The sequence below is a fragment of the Dromiciops gliroides genome, chromosome 4 (assembly GCF_019393635.1).
Source record: "Dromiciops gliroides isolate mDroGli1 chromosome 4, mDroGli1.pri, whole genome shotgun sequence".
Lineage (NCBI taxonomy): Eukaryota > Metazoa > Chordata > Mammalia > Microbiotheria > Microbiotheriidae > Dromiciops > Dromiciops gliroides.
The window spans coordinates 181229018-181242237 of record NC_057864.1 but is presented as its reverse complement, the minus strand read 5'-3'; the positions used below and the strand labels follow the sequence as shown (position 1 = coordinate 181242237).

General features: G+C 50.7%; 1 protein-coding gene across 2 annotated transcripts; it reads right to left on the bottom strand.

Annotated features, from left to right (window-relative positions):
* Positions 1-2871: 2871 nt before the first annotated feature.
* On the bottom strand, positions 2872-12810 carry LOC122754410 (keratin, type I cytoskeletal 42). 2 transcript variants are annotated; one of them, XM_044002803.1, is made up of 8 exons: positions 12340-12810; positions 10223-10305; positions 9680-9836; positions 8492-8653; positions 7026-7151; positions 6486-6706; positions 5207-5218; positions 2872-2980 (listed from the first exon to the last, which is right to left on the bottom strand). In XM_044002803.1, exons 1-8 carry the CDS (start codon positions 12808-12810, stop codon positions 2872-2874), a joined length of 1341 nt encoding a protein of 446 aa, XP_043858738.1. The 2 variants fall into 2 exon arrangements, with proteins under 2 accessions (XP_043858738.1, XP_043858737.1); XM_044002802.1 differs by lacking the exon at positions 5207-5218 and adding an exon at positions 3312-3361 and having other exon boundaries at positions 2872-2969.
* Positions 12811-13220: the final 410 nt, after the last annotated feature.

Below are 13220 nucleotides of genomic sequence, written 5' to 3'. Positions count from 1 at the left end.
GAGGTGTGCGGAGCTGTGGCTGCTCTGCTCTGCTCTCCCCCAGCCTTTATACCCAGGCCAGTGGGCGTAGTGATTACCAAAGCCCTTGCTTTTTTTGTTTCCATTCTCCTTGGCTTTCATCACCGCTTGGCCTCCTGCCAACGCCCAGGTGGCTTGCGTTCCCCCCATGAGTATCCGGGGGGTTTGCTTCACTCCTTCAGATCCTCCAACTGGGCGTTCGTTCGTGTGTGCGCGTGTGTGCATGTGTGTGTGAGCGGTGATCGTAAGCGTGTGTGTGCTCAGACGTCGTCACCTGTGATTCAGGCTGGACCGGGCCCTGGGGCTACGCTTTCCCATGACCTAATGAGGAAGCGAGAGGAGATCCACAGGAGTCATGAGTAGTGAGTGCTCTCCCAGGCAGCAGCAGTGGCCCAGGAGGAAGAAGGAGAGGGGGCAGGAAGGCCCGGCTGTGTCACTCCAGGCCCTGGATCTCAGGTGACCTAGATCTGCCGGTGAGCTGCCCTGGGATGGGTTTGCCTTATAGGGAAGGAAGAGGGAGCATTCAGCTACCGAAAGAAGCAGCCCCACAGCGTGAGCCAAGAGCCGGGAAGGCTCACCTCTGAGCTGGCCCAGTCTCTTCCCAAATATCTCAGGAGCCCAGCTGTGGGTAGGGATCCCTGAGCCTACAGCAGGGATCTCTCCAGCCCCATCCTCTTCCTGTGCTTCAGTCAGGCAGCCCTGACTGCCCCCAACCACCAGGTGACAGCCTGAAGAAGGCTTACCTTAAACAATCCCCCCATCCAGCCTTGCCCACCCCTACCCCTTCAGAGCCATAGCTAGGACCAGGCTTGCCAGGGGCAGGGAAGAGGGCACAGAAGATGACACAACACCCCCATAGAGACCAGGGAGCAGGAAGGAAAGGCAGGTCAGAGCTAGGGACCACAGAACAAAGTTCCTGGGCAGTGGTACCTGCACAGAGGAAGCACCCCCTTCCCATCAGCACCCTGGGGCACTACTCTATTCATCATACCAGGCTATGAGCCAGATGCCAGCATCTCCTAGGGCAAATCTCTGGTGGCCATGTCCCCTTCTGCCAGTATTCCACCCCTGGTCCCAAGTCCCTCCATCACCCATACCCATTCAAGTCTAATTCTTGACTTTTCAGAGAAGGTACCAAATCCATCCCTCATCATCGCTTGGCATCAACCAACTAACACCCATTAAGCACCTACTCTCTACCAAACACTATGCCAGGCACTGGGCACCCAAAGGTCAAAATTAAACAGTCCCGGGCCAGAGTACCAGTCCTTACAACAGGCCCATTCCCAACAAGGATGGGCCAAGCCCACCTGGGTGCTAACAAGACAGTTTATTATCCATACTGGGGAGGAGGGAGAGAGATGAGGCCAGAACCAAAGGAAGGGGAAAAAAGGAAAGTTCTGATGGGCAAGAAGTTGCTCCTTCCTCTGCCCAGATCACACAAGGGCCGGCTAGATCCTAGGATCCCCGATCTGAGTGATGAAGTTCCTTAGCACCAAAGTTCTCCCCCCTCAACTGTGTTCTTGGGAATGCCTCAAAGGACCAGGGGGTGGGGTCTGCCCTTGACCCTAAAGACGATGAATCAGCTTGAATCCAAAGGAACATTTCAGCTAGGCCCCACCCTCCCTTCTGAGCTCATCTCCCCCTAGTTTCGCCATCAAACATCATACCAATGCCAAGAGATCAGACACTGTTTCCTATAAATCAGGGTTTCTTCACCTGAAGTCTGTGTGCTTGGAACTTTTGGTATTTTGATAGTTGTGTTTCAATAGAATGGAATTCCTTTGTAAGATTATATAGTCTATTTTGTTCATTTGAAAGCATTAGTCTGAGAAGGGGTCCATAGGATTCACCAACCCGCCGAGGGGGTCCATACATCAAGACCTCCATTCCAGACCTAAGAAGGGAGAGGAGTGGGGCTCCCTCGAGTCCTCCCCCACCCCCTTCTTTAGGTTCCCAGGCCCAGCCCTGGGTCCCAGGGTCCTGGGCAGGCAGGCTGGGCGGAATGTGGTCGTGTCTGGGGCTGCCAGCTGCTTTCCCATCTCTCCAGGCAGGCCCAGACAGTCCCCTTTTCTCAGCCAGACGAGATTCCTCAGTGGCCCAGGGACTGCCAGAGAGGAAGAACAAACAAGCCGCCCCCCACCCCACGCAGGCGCACACGCGTGCGGGCACACACACACACACACACACACACACACACACACACACACACACACACATACAGCCGGTGAGGAGGGGAAGAGCCGGTTGGTCTTAGGTGGCAATGCCCTTCGGCTCCTTCCCTCAGCTGAGTCAGGCACAGTTTAGAAAGTGGAGCTGTAATGGGGGGTGGTATCCCCAAGGACCACCCCCTGTCTGTAGCAGGAGCCTTTCCATGGTGGCCTGTGTTTTCCAGGGGTGCCTGGGCACCAGAGAGAGAGGTCACAGTTCCCAGGCAGGGAGGTGGGGCTCCTCCCACCTCAGTCTCTGATGGGGATTCAGGCTGGCAGGTAACAATAGACACAGGCTTAGTGGGTTGTGTGGGTGACAAGTCGATACCCAAGCCAGACACCTATGACAAGAAGCCTCACCCCCCACACTTCTGATCTCATCTCCCTCTGCCTTCAAATAGGAGGCAGGAGAGGCCGGGGGGTCCTCCGCTGATAACTAAACCAGACAATGACAAGGATTGAGCTGCAGAAAAGCTTTAATAGAGTATGAACCCAGGAGGGTGCCAGGAGAATGGGACAACGGGAAGTCAACCCAAGAAAATGTTAGCTCAGATACCAAGACCCCGGCAGGGCCTCCCTGCCCCAGGGATAGAGGAAATGCCCCCTTTCCTCCATGTTGCCCAGCAAGGTGCCTGCTGCAGGCTTAGTGAGTGGAACGGTGGACCTGCTCCCTTGAAGAGACTACTTTCCCATCCTGCACCTCCTCCATGATGGTGCGCACTTGGCGGCTGGTTATCACAGCTGCAGGCAAAGTAGGGGATCGAGAGGGTGGGGGTACAGGGTAAGGAAAGGAAGGAAACAAAATGAGGAAAGCCCTGGCAGGGAATCCCTGTCTCTGCCCAAACCTGCCCCAGCAGGCAGCCCCACCCCCTTTTCACTTGTAATCACTCTCACCCCATCTGCCCCCCAAAGATCTCCAGACCACCCCAGCAGAGGGGCCTCTAGGCTTCATACCACCCCACCCTCTACATCTTCCCAATCAAAACCATTCCCCACCCCGTCACCGAGGGAAGCACCCCCTCTTTTCTAACTGCAATGCCAACCAGCTGTCCAAATGTACAACGGGTCAGGGTGTTCACTTACCATCTCGGCTGGACTGGGAGCTCAGAGAAGAGGAGTATTGAGAAGCCAAGCTGCAAGGGTGAGAAGAGGGGACCAGTTAAAACAGTGACTCCATTTTGGGGGCCCAGAAAAGTCTTCTTGGGTACCATACCCTGATGTCCTTCTCAGGCTCCAAGGTCCTTCCCTTCTGGCCCTCCCACCTCCCTGATGTATAGAGGGATTCTGTGAAGAGAAGAATTAATGGGGGGGGGGAGGAGGGGAGAACAGTTCCCAAGGTGAGAAAATGAAGGCGACCCAGTATCAAGCACTATATAACAGCAGCTGAGTGGTGCAATGGGTAGAGCACCAGGTATAGAGTCCAAAACCCCTAAAACCAAATCTGGCCTCAGATATTAACAGCTACGTATCGCTAAACCTCAGTTTTCTCATCTGTTAAATAGGGATAATAATACCTCTACCTCACAGGGTTGTTGTGAGCATTAAATGAGATCATTTTTGTGGAGCATTTTGTAAGCCTTAAAGTGCTATGGAAATGTTAATTACTCTATTATTAGAAACTCATGGCTTCACCTGCTGCCCTCTTTCTGATTCATAATCTATATGGAAGTACTCAGTGTAGTTGAGGTTTGTTACATTAAAGGAGAAAAATAAAACTGGGGAAGGTAGGGGACAGGAGGGAGGAAAAGGATCAGAGCCAGAATGTGAGAAGAAGGAGGGAGAAGGAAGAGGAGGAGGAGGAGGAGAAAGGAAAGGAGAGAGGAGAGGAGAGGAGAGGAGAGGAGAGGAGAGGAGAGGAGAGGAGAGGAGAGGAGAGGAGAGGAGAGGAGAGGAGAGGAGAGGAGAGGAGAGGAGAGGAGAGGAGAGGAGAGGAGAGGAGAGGAGAGGAGAGGAGAGGAGAGGAGAGGAGAGGAGAGGAGAGGAGAGGAGAGGAGAGGAGAGGAGAGGAGAGGAGAGGAGAGGAGAGGAGAGGAGATAGTGACAGAGAGAGAGAGAGAGAGAGAGAGAGAGAGAGAGAGAAAGAGAGAGAGCAGAAAGGACAAATTAGGACAGGGGAGGGCAGGCCCCAAGTCCATAAAGGGTTTTATGAGGAAAGAGCTAAGTAAGTTATTCTCTGTGCCCTGGGAGAGACCAAACACAATTAAATGGGCTGTTTCAAAGCACGAGAGATTGTGGCTGGATAGCAGGAAGTACTTCCCTAACACGAGGGGGGAAAAGCCCAGGAATAGGTGATCAAAATGGATCCTAGAGCCTCCGTTCCTAGATATTGTCAGGAACAGAACAATGGGCCACCAGACCTACATGTTTAAAATGACACCTGCTTGGGGGAGCAGCTAGATGGCAAAGTGGTTAAAGCACCAGCCCTGGATTCAGGAGTACCTGAGTTCAAATCTGGCCTCAGACACTCCACAAAAATGATCTCATTTAATGCTCACCTACTAGCTGTGTGACCCTAGGCAAGTCACTTAACCCCCATTGCCTGCCCCCCCCCAAAAAAATGACACCTGCTTGGGCCCTGGGGCTTGACCCAGAAGACCTCTCAAAGTTCCTCCAAAACTAAAGATTAAAGCACCATAGATTAGAGGTACAAGGGACCTCAAGGGTCATTGAGTCTAACCTTCTAACCTTCCTATCTAGCCTGTGATCCTATAACAGAGTAATATATGATACCTGTATGACCTTGGACAATACACTTAACTAACCTGGCACTTATTTTCTTCATCTTTAAAATGAGGGAACAGGTGATCCATTAAGGGCCCTTTATATTTTAATACCCTATGGTCCTTGGCCTATGGGCAGCATGTCATAGTGGGTATAGGGCCAGCCTTGCGGTCAAGGAGACCTGGATTCAAGTCATGCCCCGATACTAGCTGTGTGGCCATAGGCAAATTATTTAACTTTCCAGTGCCCCCCCCCATAACTCCTGAAGACTATTCATTAGACATGTCACCAGTTTGCACTGGCAGAGAGAGTTTCCACACCAGGATTTCTTCACACAGGCTGAGACCTACCAATGATCCTACCACCTTTTTTTTTTTTTTTTTTTTTTTAGGCAATGGGGGTTAAGTGACTTGCCCAGAGTCACACAGCTAGTAAGTGTCAAGTGTCTGAGGCCGGATTTGAACTCAGGTACTCCTGAATCCAGGGCCGGTGCTTTAACCACTGCGCCATCTAGCTGCCCCCAAGAAATAACGAACACAGCATACTTTTTTTTGGTTTTTTTAGTGAGGCAATTGGGGTTAAGTGACTTGCCCAAGGTCACACAGCTAGTAAGTTTTAAGTGTCTGAGGCCAGATTTGAACTCAGGTCCTCCTGACTCCAGGGATGGTGCTCTATCCACTGTGCCACCTAGCTGCCCATCCTACCACCTTTTAACTTGCAGATGGCCCAACCAGATAATGACCAAACTGCAGAGAAACTTTACTAGAGAATGAACCCATTGGGGTCCCAGGGGAATGGAGCAGTAGAAAGCCAACATAGGTAACTAAGATGCTGGCAGGAATTCCTGCCATGGAGATGGAGGGGTGAAATGCCTCCTTCATTTAGCCTTTCCTAGTCCCTGCCCCCACCAAGTTGGTAAATATGTTCCTCCACCTCAGACCTCACATACTTTGTTCTATACATTTCTGGTGGGCTAAGGTATTTTAGTTTACACTGTTCAAGTTATTTCAGTCATGTCCATGACTCTTCATGACCCCATGGGGGGATTTCTAGGCAAAGATATTGAAGTGGTTTGCAATTTCCTTCTCCAGTTCATTTTACAGATGAGGAAACTGAGGCAAATGGGGTTAATATATAGAGACAAGTAAAAAAAAAGTAAAAAATATATATAGGGACAAGTAAATTATATCTAAATAATATGCAATTTAAACACACACACATATTAAGAACTTATACCCAATTCTACCATTCTTATCATTGGGAGCCAGGGTTTCTGAAGTAAGAATTTGCTAGGTCAGTTGAAGAACAGCCCAGGGGTCAGTGTAAACCAGTGGTCTTCTTCCATTTGGAACCACTTCTCCAGTCACACAGAGTCAGGAACCCATATTTCCATCCATCTGTCTATCCACCATGAATGATCGGAAAGCCCCACCCTGCCCTCACCTACACTCTGGCCTGTCCCGGAATCCGGCCCAGCTCTCCCACTCTCCCCCAGAGCCATCTGCCCTCCCCACTGAGGGCAGAGCAGCCACTCACTGGGCATCCTCTCCTTCCAGCAGGCGGCGGTAGGTGGCGATCTCCTGCTCCAGCCGGGTCTTCACGTCCAGGAGGATCTTATACTCCTGGTTCTGACGCTCCATATCACAGCGTAGCTCACACAGCTGCTGCTCGATGCTGCTAATCAACCCTTGAAGCTGGGACAGCTGGGCCCCATAGCGAGCCTCAGTCTCTGCCAGGGTGCCCTCCAGGGAAGCTTTCTGCAAGGGGGAGAGTGGAAGTCCACTGGTCCAGCACCCGGCATGGGCTCAAACAGCTCATGGGTCACACGATCACAAGAACATAGACTGAGAGCGGGAAGGGGCCTCAAAGGTCAATCGAGCATCCGGCCAACCCATTTTACAGGTAATGAAACTGAGGCCCAGAAAAGAGAAGTGATTCCCCCCAGGCTATGCAGTTAGCAAAAGCAGAACTAGGGTTTCTATCCAAGTCCTCTGACAATGATGCTTTTGCCACAACCCCAAGCCGGCCTTGGAAGGAGAAGAAGTGGGGACCAAGGAGCCAAGAGGAAATACCCACCATGCTGAGCTGAGACTGCAGCTCAATCTCCAGGTTCTGGACAGTGCGCCTCAGCTCTGTGATCTCTGTCTTGCTGCTCTGCAGGGCTTCGGTGTTGGTGGCCACTTCGCGGTTCAGCTCCTCTGTCTGAAATGAATGTCCCCTTTATTTAAGAGGTCATCCCCCGTGGGGGACAGGCTGGAGGGGGAGGGAGATGGGACAAAACTTCGACCTCTCCCCAGCCACTGGCCACCCTAGAAAACTTCCCATCTCCAGGTTCTCCTATCCCTTTTAGAAAATACCATGCGGGGCAGCTAGGTGGCGCAGTGGATAGAACACTGGCCCTGGAGTCAGGAGGACCTGAGTTCAAATTCAGCCTCAGACATTTAACAATTACTAGCTGTGTGACCCTGAGCAAGTCACTTAACCCCAATTGCCTCACACACAAAAAAAGAGAGAGAGAGAGTACCGTGCATTCACAACAAGCCTCCTTACTACTGTAGTGGGTTCTGTCGTGGTTGTCATTTTTCTGTCATGTCTGACTCTCCGTGACCCCATTTGGGGTTTTCTTGGCAGGTACTAGAGTGGTTTGCCCTTTAATTCTCTGGTTCATTTTACAGATGAGGAAACTGAGGCAAACAGGGTTAAGTGACTTGCCCAGGGTCACACCGCTAGTAAAAGTCTGAGGACAAATTTGAACCCAGGAAGATGAATCTTCCTGACTCCAGGCCCAGCAATCTATCCACGCCACCACCTAGACATAACCATAATATGTAAACAAAAATACATATGCATACTAGAAATGTGCAGAACAAAGTACTGCATGAGGTCTGAGGGGGAGGACCTTTACCAACAGAAAGGATCAGGGAAGACTTCCTGGAAGAGGTATTTGAACTGGGCTTTTGAGGATGGGTGGATATTAAACATTCATGACACTTTGCTTAGTTACCTTATATTCCTGAAAATTCTGACTTGTATTGTTAGCGTGTGTACATCATCCTTTATTAGAAAGTAAACTGTTTTAGGGCAGGGAAGGTGTCTTGTTCATCTCTGCATCTCTTTCAGACTTTTGCAAATGGTAGTCAGTATTTGTCAAATGAAAGAATGAATGAAGGAGTGAATGAAGGAGTGAATGAAGAATGAAGAATGAATGAATGAATGGATGGATGGATGGAGGGATGGATGGATGGATGGATGGATGGATGGATAGATGGATGGATGGATGGATGAATGAATGGATGGATGGATGAAGGGATGGATGGATGAAGGGATGGATGGATGAAGGGATGGATGGATGGATGGATGGATGGATAGATGGATGGATGGATGGATGAATGAATGAATGAATGAATGAATGAATGAATGAATGAATGAAGGGATGGATGGATGGATGGATGGATGGATGGATAGATGGATGGATGGATAGATGGATGGATGGATGGATGGATAGAGGGATGGATGGATGAATGAATGAATGAATGACACACCTTGGTGAAAAACCAGTCTTCAGCATCCTTGCGGTTCTTCTCCGCCATCTTCTCATACTGGTCTCGCATCTCAGATAAGATGCGGCTCAGGTCCACCCCAGGGGCTGCATCCATCTCCACGCTGACATCCCCACCAACCTGACCACGAAGAGCATTCATCTCCTGGCAGAGAGAAGAATGGAAGCATCAATCACCTCACTAGAGACACGTGGAAGGACCATTGCTAGCTCAGCACTATCTGGGGCAGAGACATTCACTGGCAATACTCCCATAGCCCATCCCTAGTCCCTTAGTTTCAAGACTCATCCCTTCTCCATCCTATTTCAGTCATATGCTCAAGAAAAACCGTCTCACTTCCATATTAGTTTGAGCCGAGCACCAACAGGAAGGTTAATCTCCCCGGGGGCAGGGGTGCTGGGGGAGATACACAATGAGCTTCAAAGCCAAAGTGTAAATGCTTTGGGGATTATCTGCTATTAATGTTTAACCATTACCAGATGCCTCAATGTATCAACTTAGATGTTGCCTGGCAGAGAGCAAGGCCTTAAGGGAACTGGACACCAGACACCAGGTATCACCTGGAGTGGAGGTGGTGACTTTTAATGAGGAAAGTGGGAAACAGAGATGGTAGAGGATTAGGAAAAACTGGAGGTTGATCTGCTGCCCAGTGAAGAAAAGCCTGCTTTGGGGTTCTTGGCACAGTGAGGGAAGGACACAAGCATAGCAAGTACAGGTATAAATGTCACAATTTGTCTGAGGTCCAACCTTGCCCATTTTTCAAGCTAACCTTCCTAATTATGCCCAAGAAATCTATGCCCTGGGACTCTAAGGGATGGACTTAGGGGAAGAACAGAGGCATCTCCCTTACTGCTGAGGATCCACTGCTATCACCAGTGAGTAGGTAGTAGGTAATGGGGCTGGGACCCAAGCTAGAACACCTGGAGAGGTAAGGGCATAGGATGAAGAATCCAGGCCTATTCACAGTAATTCTCTGGAGTTCTTTCTCTGACTGAATTATGCATAAGGAACACAGGATGGCAAGACTAAGAAGGCCCTGGAGGACCACCCTCCAGCCCACCAAGAAACCATCCCACTCAGATTCTCCAGTTCTGCCAAGATACTCCCACCTTCCATTGGGCAGTCCCCTTCCCCTCCCCTATAGTTTCTCCTTGTCCCTCCCCATATCACCTCCTCATGGTTCTTCTTCAGATAGGCCAGCTCCTCCTTCAGGTTCTCAATCTGCATCTCCAGGTCAGCCCTGGCCAGGGTCAACTCATCCAGCACCCTGCGTAGGCCATTGATGTCGGCCTCCACACTCAGACGCAGGTTCAGTTCAGTCTCATACCTGGGAGGGTTAGAGAAGGTGAGCCATGCAACACTATGGGCTTGTGGCATTACAGAATCTAAAGAAAGGGGCTTACAGAGAGTCTACTCTAGTCCCTTCTTTTTTTTTTTTTTTTTAAGTGAGGCAATTGGGGTTAAGTGACTTGCCCAGGGTCACACAGCTAGTAAGTGTGTGTTAAGTGTCTGAGGTCGGATTTGAACTCAGGTACTCCTGACTCCAGGGCCAGTGCTCTATCCATTGCGCCACCTAGCTGCCCCTAGTCCCTTCATTTTTTAGAGAAGGTCACTGAAGACCCCATCAGGTTGATAGATCCCTGTAAACTGTCCTCTAGCAAGAAGACTTCTCTTTCATTTCATCCTCTCCCTGTCGAAAGGATCCTGACTCACTTGGTACGGAAGTCATCCGCGGCCAGACGGGCATTGTCGATCTGCAGGACCAAGCTGGCATTGTCAATGGTGGCAGCCAGGATCTGGGGAGGAGACAGGAATGGGGCCGTAGGATGAGCAGGCAGACCTGGGCGGCCTCTCTGCAGCTTCTCAGTCCAGTGGAGAGACCCTTCCCACCACCCCTCGCCATCTCCCAAATCCCTTCCTGGAGAGAGAAGTCTCAGTTCACAGTACCCCACCTGTGGCTTTCTGGCCACCTGACTTTTTATAGGAAGTACCAAAGGAAGAAAGAACAAAGTTCTAGATTCTAGCCTGGGCTTTTCTAGAATCAAATCGCTTTACCTTTCACAGACTTATCTATGAAATGAGGACATTGGGTTCCTTCAGTTCTAAGCCACTGAACTGGCACAATACGATGGAAAGAGCATTGACTCTAGAGTCAGACCCCCTTCTCTCAGCCTCAGTTTCCTCATCCGTAACATAAGAGGGTTGGCAGGAAAATGGCATAGTGAATAGAGTGCTAGGCCTGGAGTCAGCAACACCTCAGTTAAACTCCTACCTCAGCCACTCACTATGTGGGATCCCAGACAAGTCACTTCAACCTTGCTCAGCCTCGGTTTCTTCATCTATAAAATGGAGAAAATAATAGCACCTACCTTCCAGGGCTGTTGTGAGGGTGGCATGAGAACATACGGAAAGTGTTTCACAAACCTTCAAGTGCTATATAAATGCTAACTATTATTATTACCATCATTGTTCAATTTTTTGTTTGTGGGGCAATGAGTGTTAAGTGACTTGCCGAGGGTCACACAGCTAGTAAGTGTCAAGTGTCTGAGGCTGGATTTGAACTCAGGTACTCCTGAATCCAGGGCCAGGGCTTTATACACTGCACCACCTAGCTGCCCCTCCATTGTTCAATTTTAATCATTGGCTTAGATAACATCTGAGGCCCCTTTCATTGCCACAGGGCTATGGCAATACTATGAGGATGAACTACTCTGCATTTCGGGGTCCCCATCTATAATCTGAGGATCTTGCCCTGGCCCAAGCTCCTTCCTAGAAATGCTGGGTAAAGAGTTAACAAATACAAGAGCCCCTGGGAGAATCCAGCCCTACACAAAGAAGGAATTTTTTTTTTTTTAGTGTTGTTGTTGTTACATGTCTGTTATTTGGTGGAGTGAGTCCAAGGATCTACCAGCTTCCCCCCATCTACACACACCTTAAACAGGGGCCCCTTTTGCTCCGACTTAGATTCTAGACAGCCGGGGATCCCCTTGAGGTTTTCCCCCTTGAATAGACTAATTAAGTTATCTGATCTGGCGTCTTGGGCCCGCTCCATTTCCAGAAGGGAGATTCTCAGCCCTGCTTGTGAGTGGGAAGCAAGAGCAGAGCCAGGACCCTCAGCAGGGTGAACAGGAGAGCCAGGCTGGGCCTTCCCTGGCACAAGAAACAGGGTGAGTGCAGCCAGAGGTTACCATTCCGTCCTCTCCCCTCACTCAAAGCCTAGCTCCAGTGGGGCTTTCAGTGTGATTTACCAGCTCCTTTGCTACCCTCCTATGTTATCTCATATGTCTGTGCTCCTGGGACACAGGAGAAGGGACCGGCGCCTGTATCCTTTCTGCTCATCAGACCGAGAGCTCCCTGAGGGAAGTAACGAGGCTCCCCTAGACCAGCAGCCTCGAGGGCGGGGATAGGGCCTCCCCATCAGACCCAGAAGCAGAGGGGTCTCTTCCTCTGGGAGATCTCCTGTTGTTGGGACAGACAGCTCATCCACACCCCAGACAGAGACAGAAGAAACACTTTTTAAAAACCAGGTACAAACAAGAGCAAAAGAATGGAATAATACCTGGGCATGTAGGTGCTTAAAAAAAAAAAAAAACAGAATAAAGGAGGGATCAATTCAGGGTGCGGTTAAGCCAAGCGGGCTCCCTGGAGAGGGGAGGAGGGAAGCTTCTAAGGCAGGCAGGTGGGCATTTCAAAAAGATAGGAATGAGAAAGACCCATTGGGAAAAGGAAGCTGAGGTCAATGAAGGGGGACAAAGAGTAGTTGGGCCCCCCCCCCCCCCGCCCACATCATCCAGTGGCATGTGATTCCCCCTTGTTCCTCCAGTCCCTACCTTGTTCCTCAGGTCCTCAATGGTCTTGAAGTAAGGACTGTAGTCCCTGGCCGGCCCCGGGCCCTGCTTCTTGTACCAGTCCCGGATCTTCAGCTCCAGGTCAGTGTTGGCCTCCTCTAGGGCGCGCACCTTGTCCAGGTAGTTGGCCAGGCGGTCGTTGAGGTTCTGCATGGTCTCCTTCTCGCTCCCTCCCAGCAGCGCATCCCCCATACCATAGCTGGTACCAAAACCCCCTCCCAGGCCGCAGCTATAGCCACCATAGCCACCGCCATAGCTGCTCCCCAAGCTGGAGGTGAAGCGGGATGAGGTGACCGACATGTTCCCACAGCTGCCGGCCCCCAGGAGGCTCGGGGCAAGGCAGGCACCCCCAACCCGGACCGAAGACACCCGGGACGAACCACCACCCAATCCACAGACGCCTTTCATGGACCCAGAAGTAGAGTATTGTCTGACGGTGGTAGTGGTAGCCATGTTGACAATTCAGCGTCCAGTTCAGTTCAGTCTTTCTCTGGACAGTAGGACCCCAGGGCACCCTCTTTATACTCAGGCCAGGGGTGGGACCAGGCTCTCCCTCACTCTTGAAGTCAGAGCCAAAATCTCAACAGTATAATTTGTCTCCTCACTCATTCCTGTGTGGAGCCTTAGGGCTCCCAGAAGGACAAGCAATTTCTGTCCCCCCTGGAAGGGCTCGGCCCTCTCTCCCTCCCCAGCTGCCCCAGGCCAGGGACATAGCAGAGATTTTATTTTTTTATTGTCTCCTCCAGAGACAAAGGAGGTCATAATCATCTTGGCTGACTAGCCCTGGGCAGCAGGAAAACAAGGGGGACTAAGAAGTTTCCTGGAACTCACAGCCTTCAATTAAGCAAGGGATGAGCTCAGGG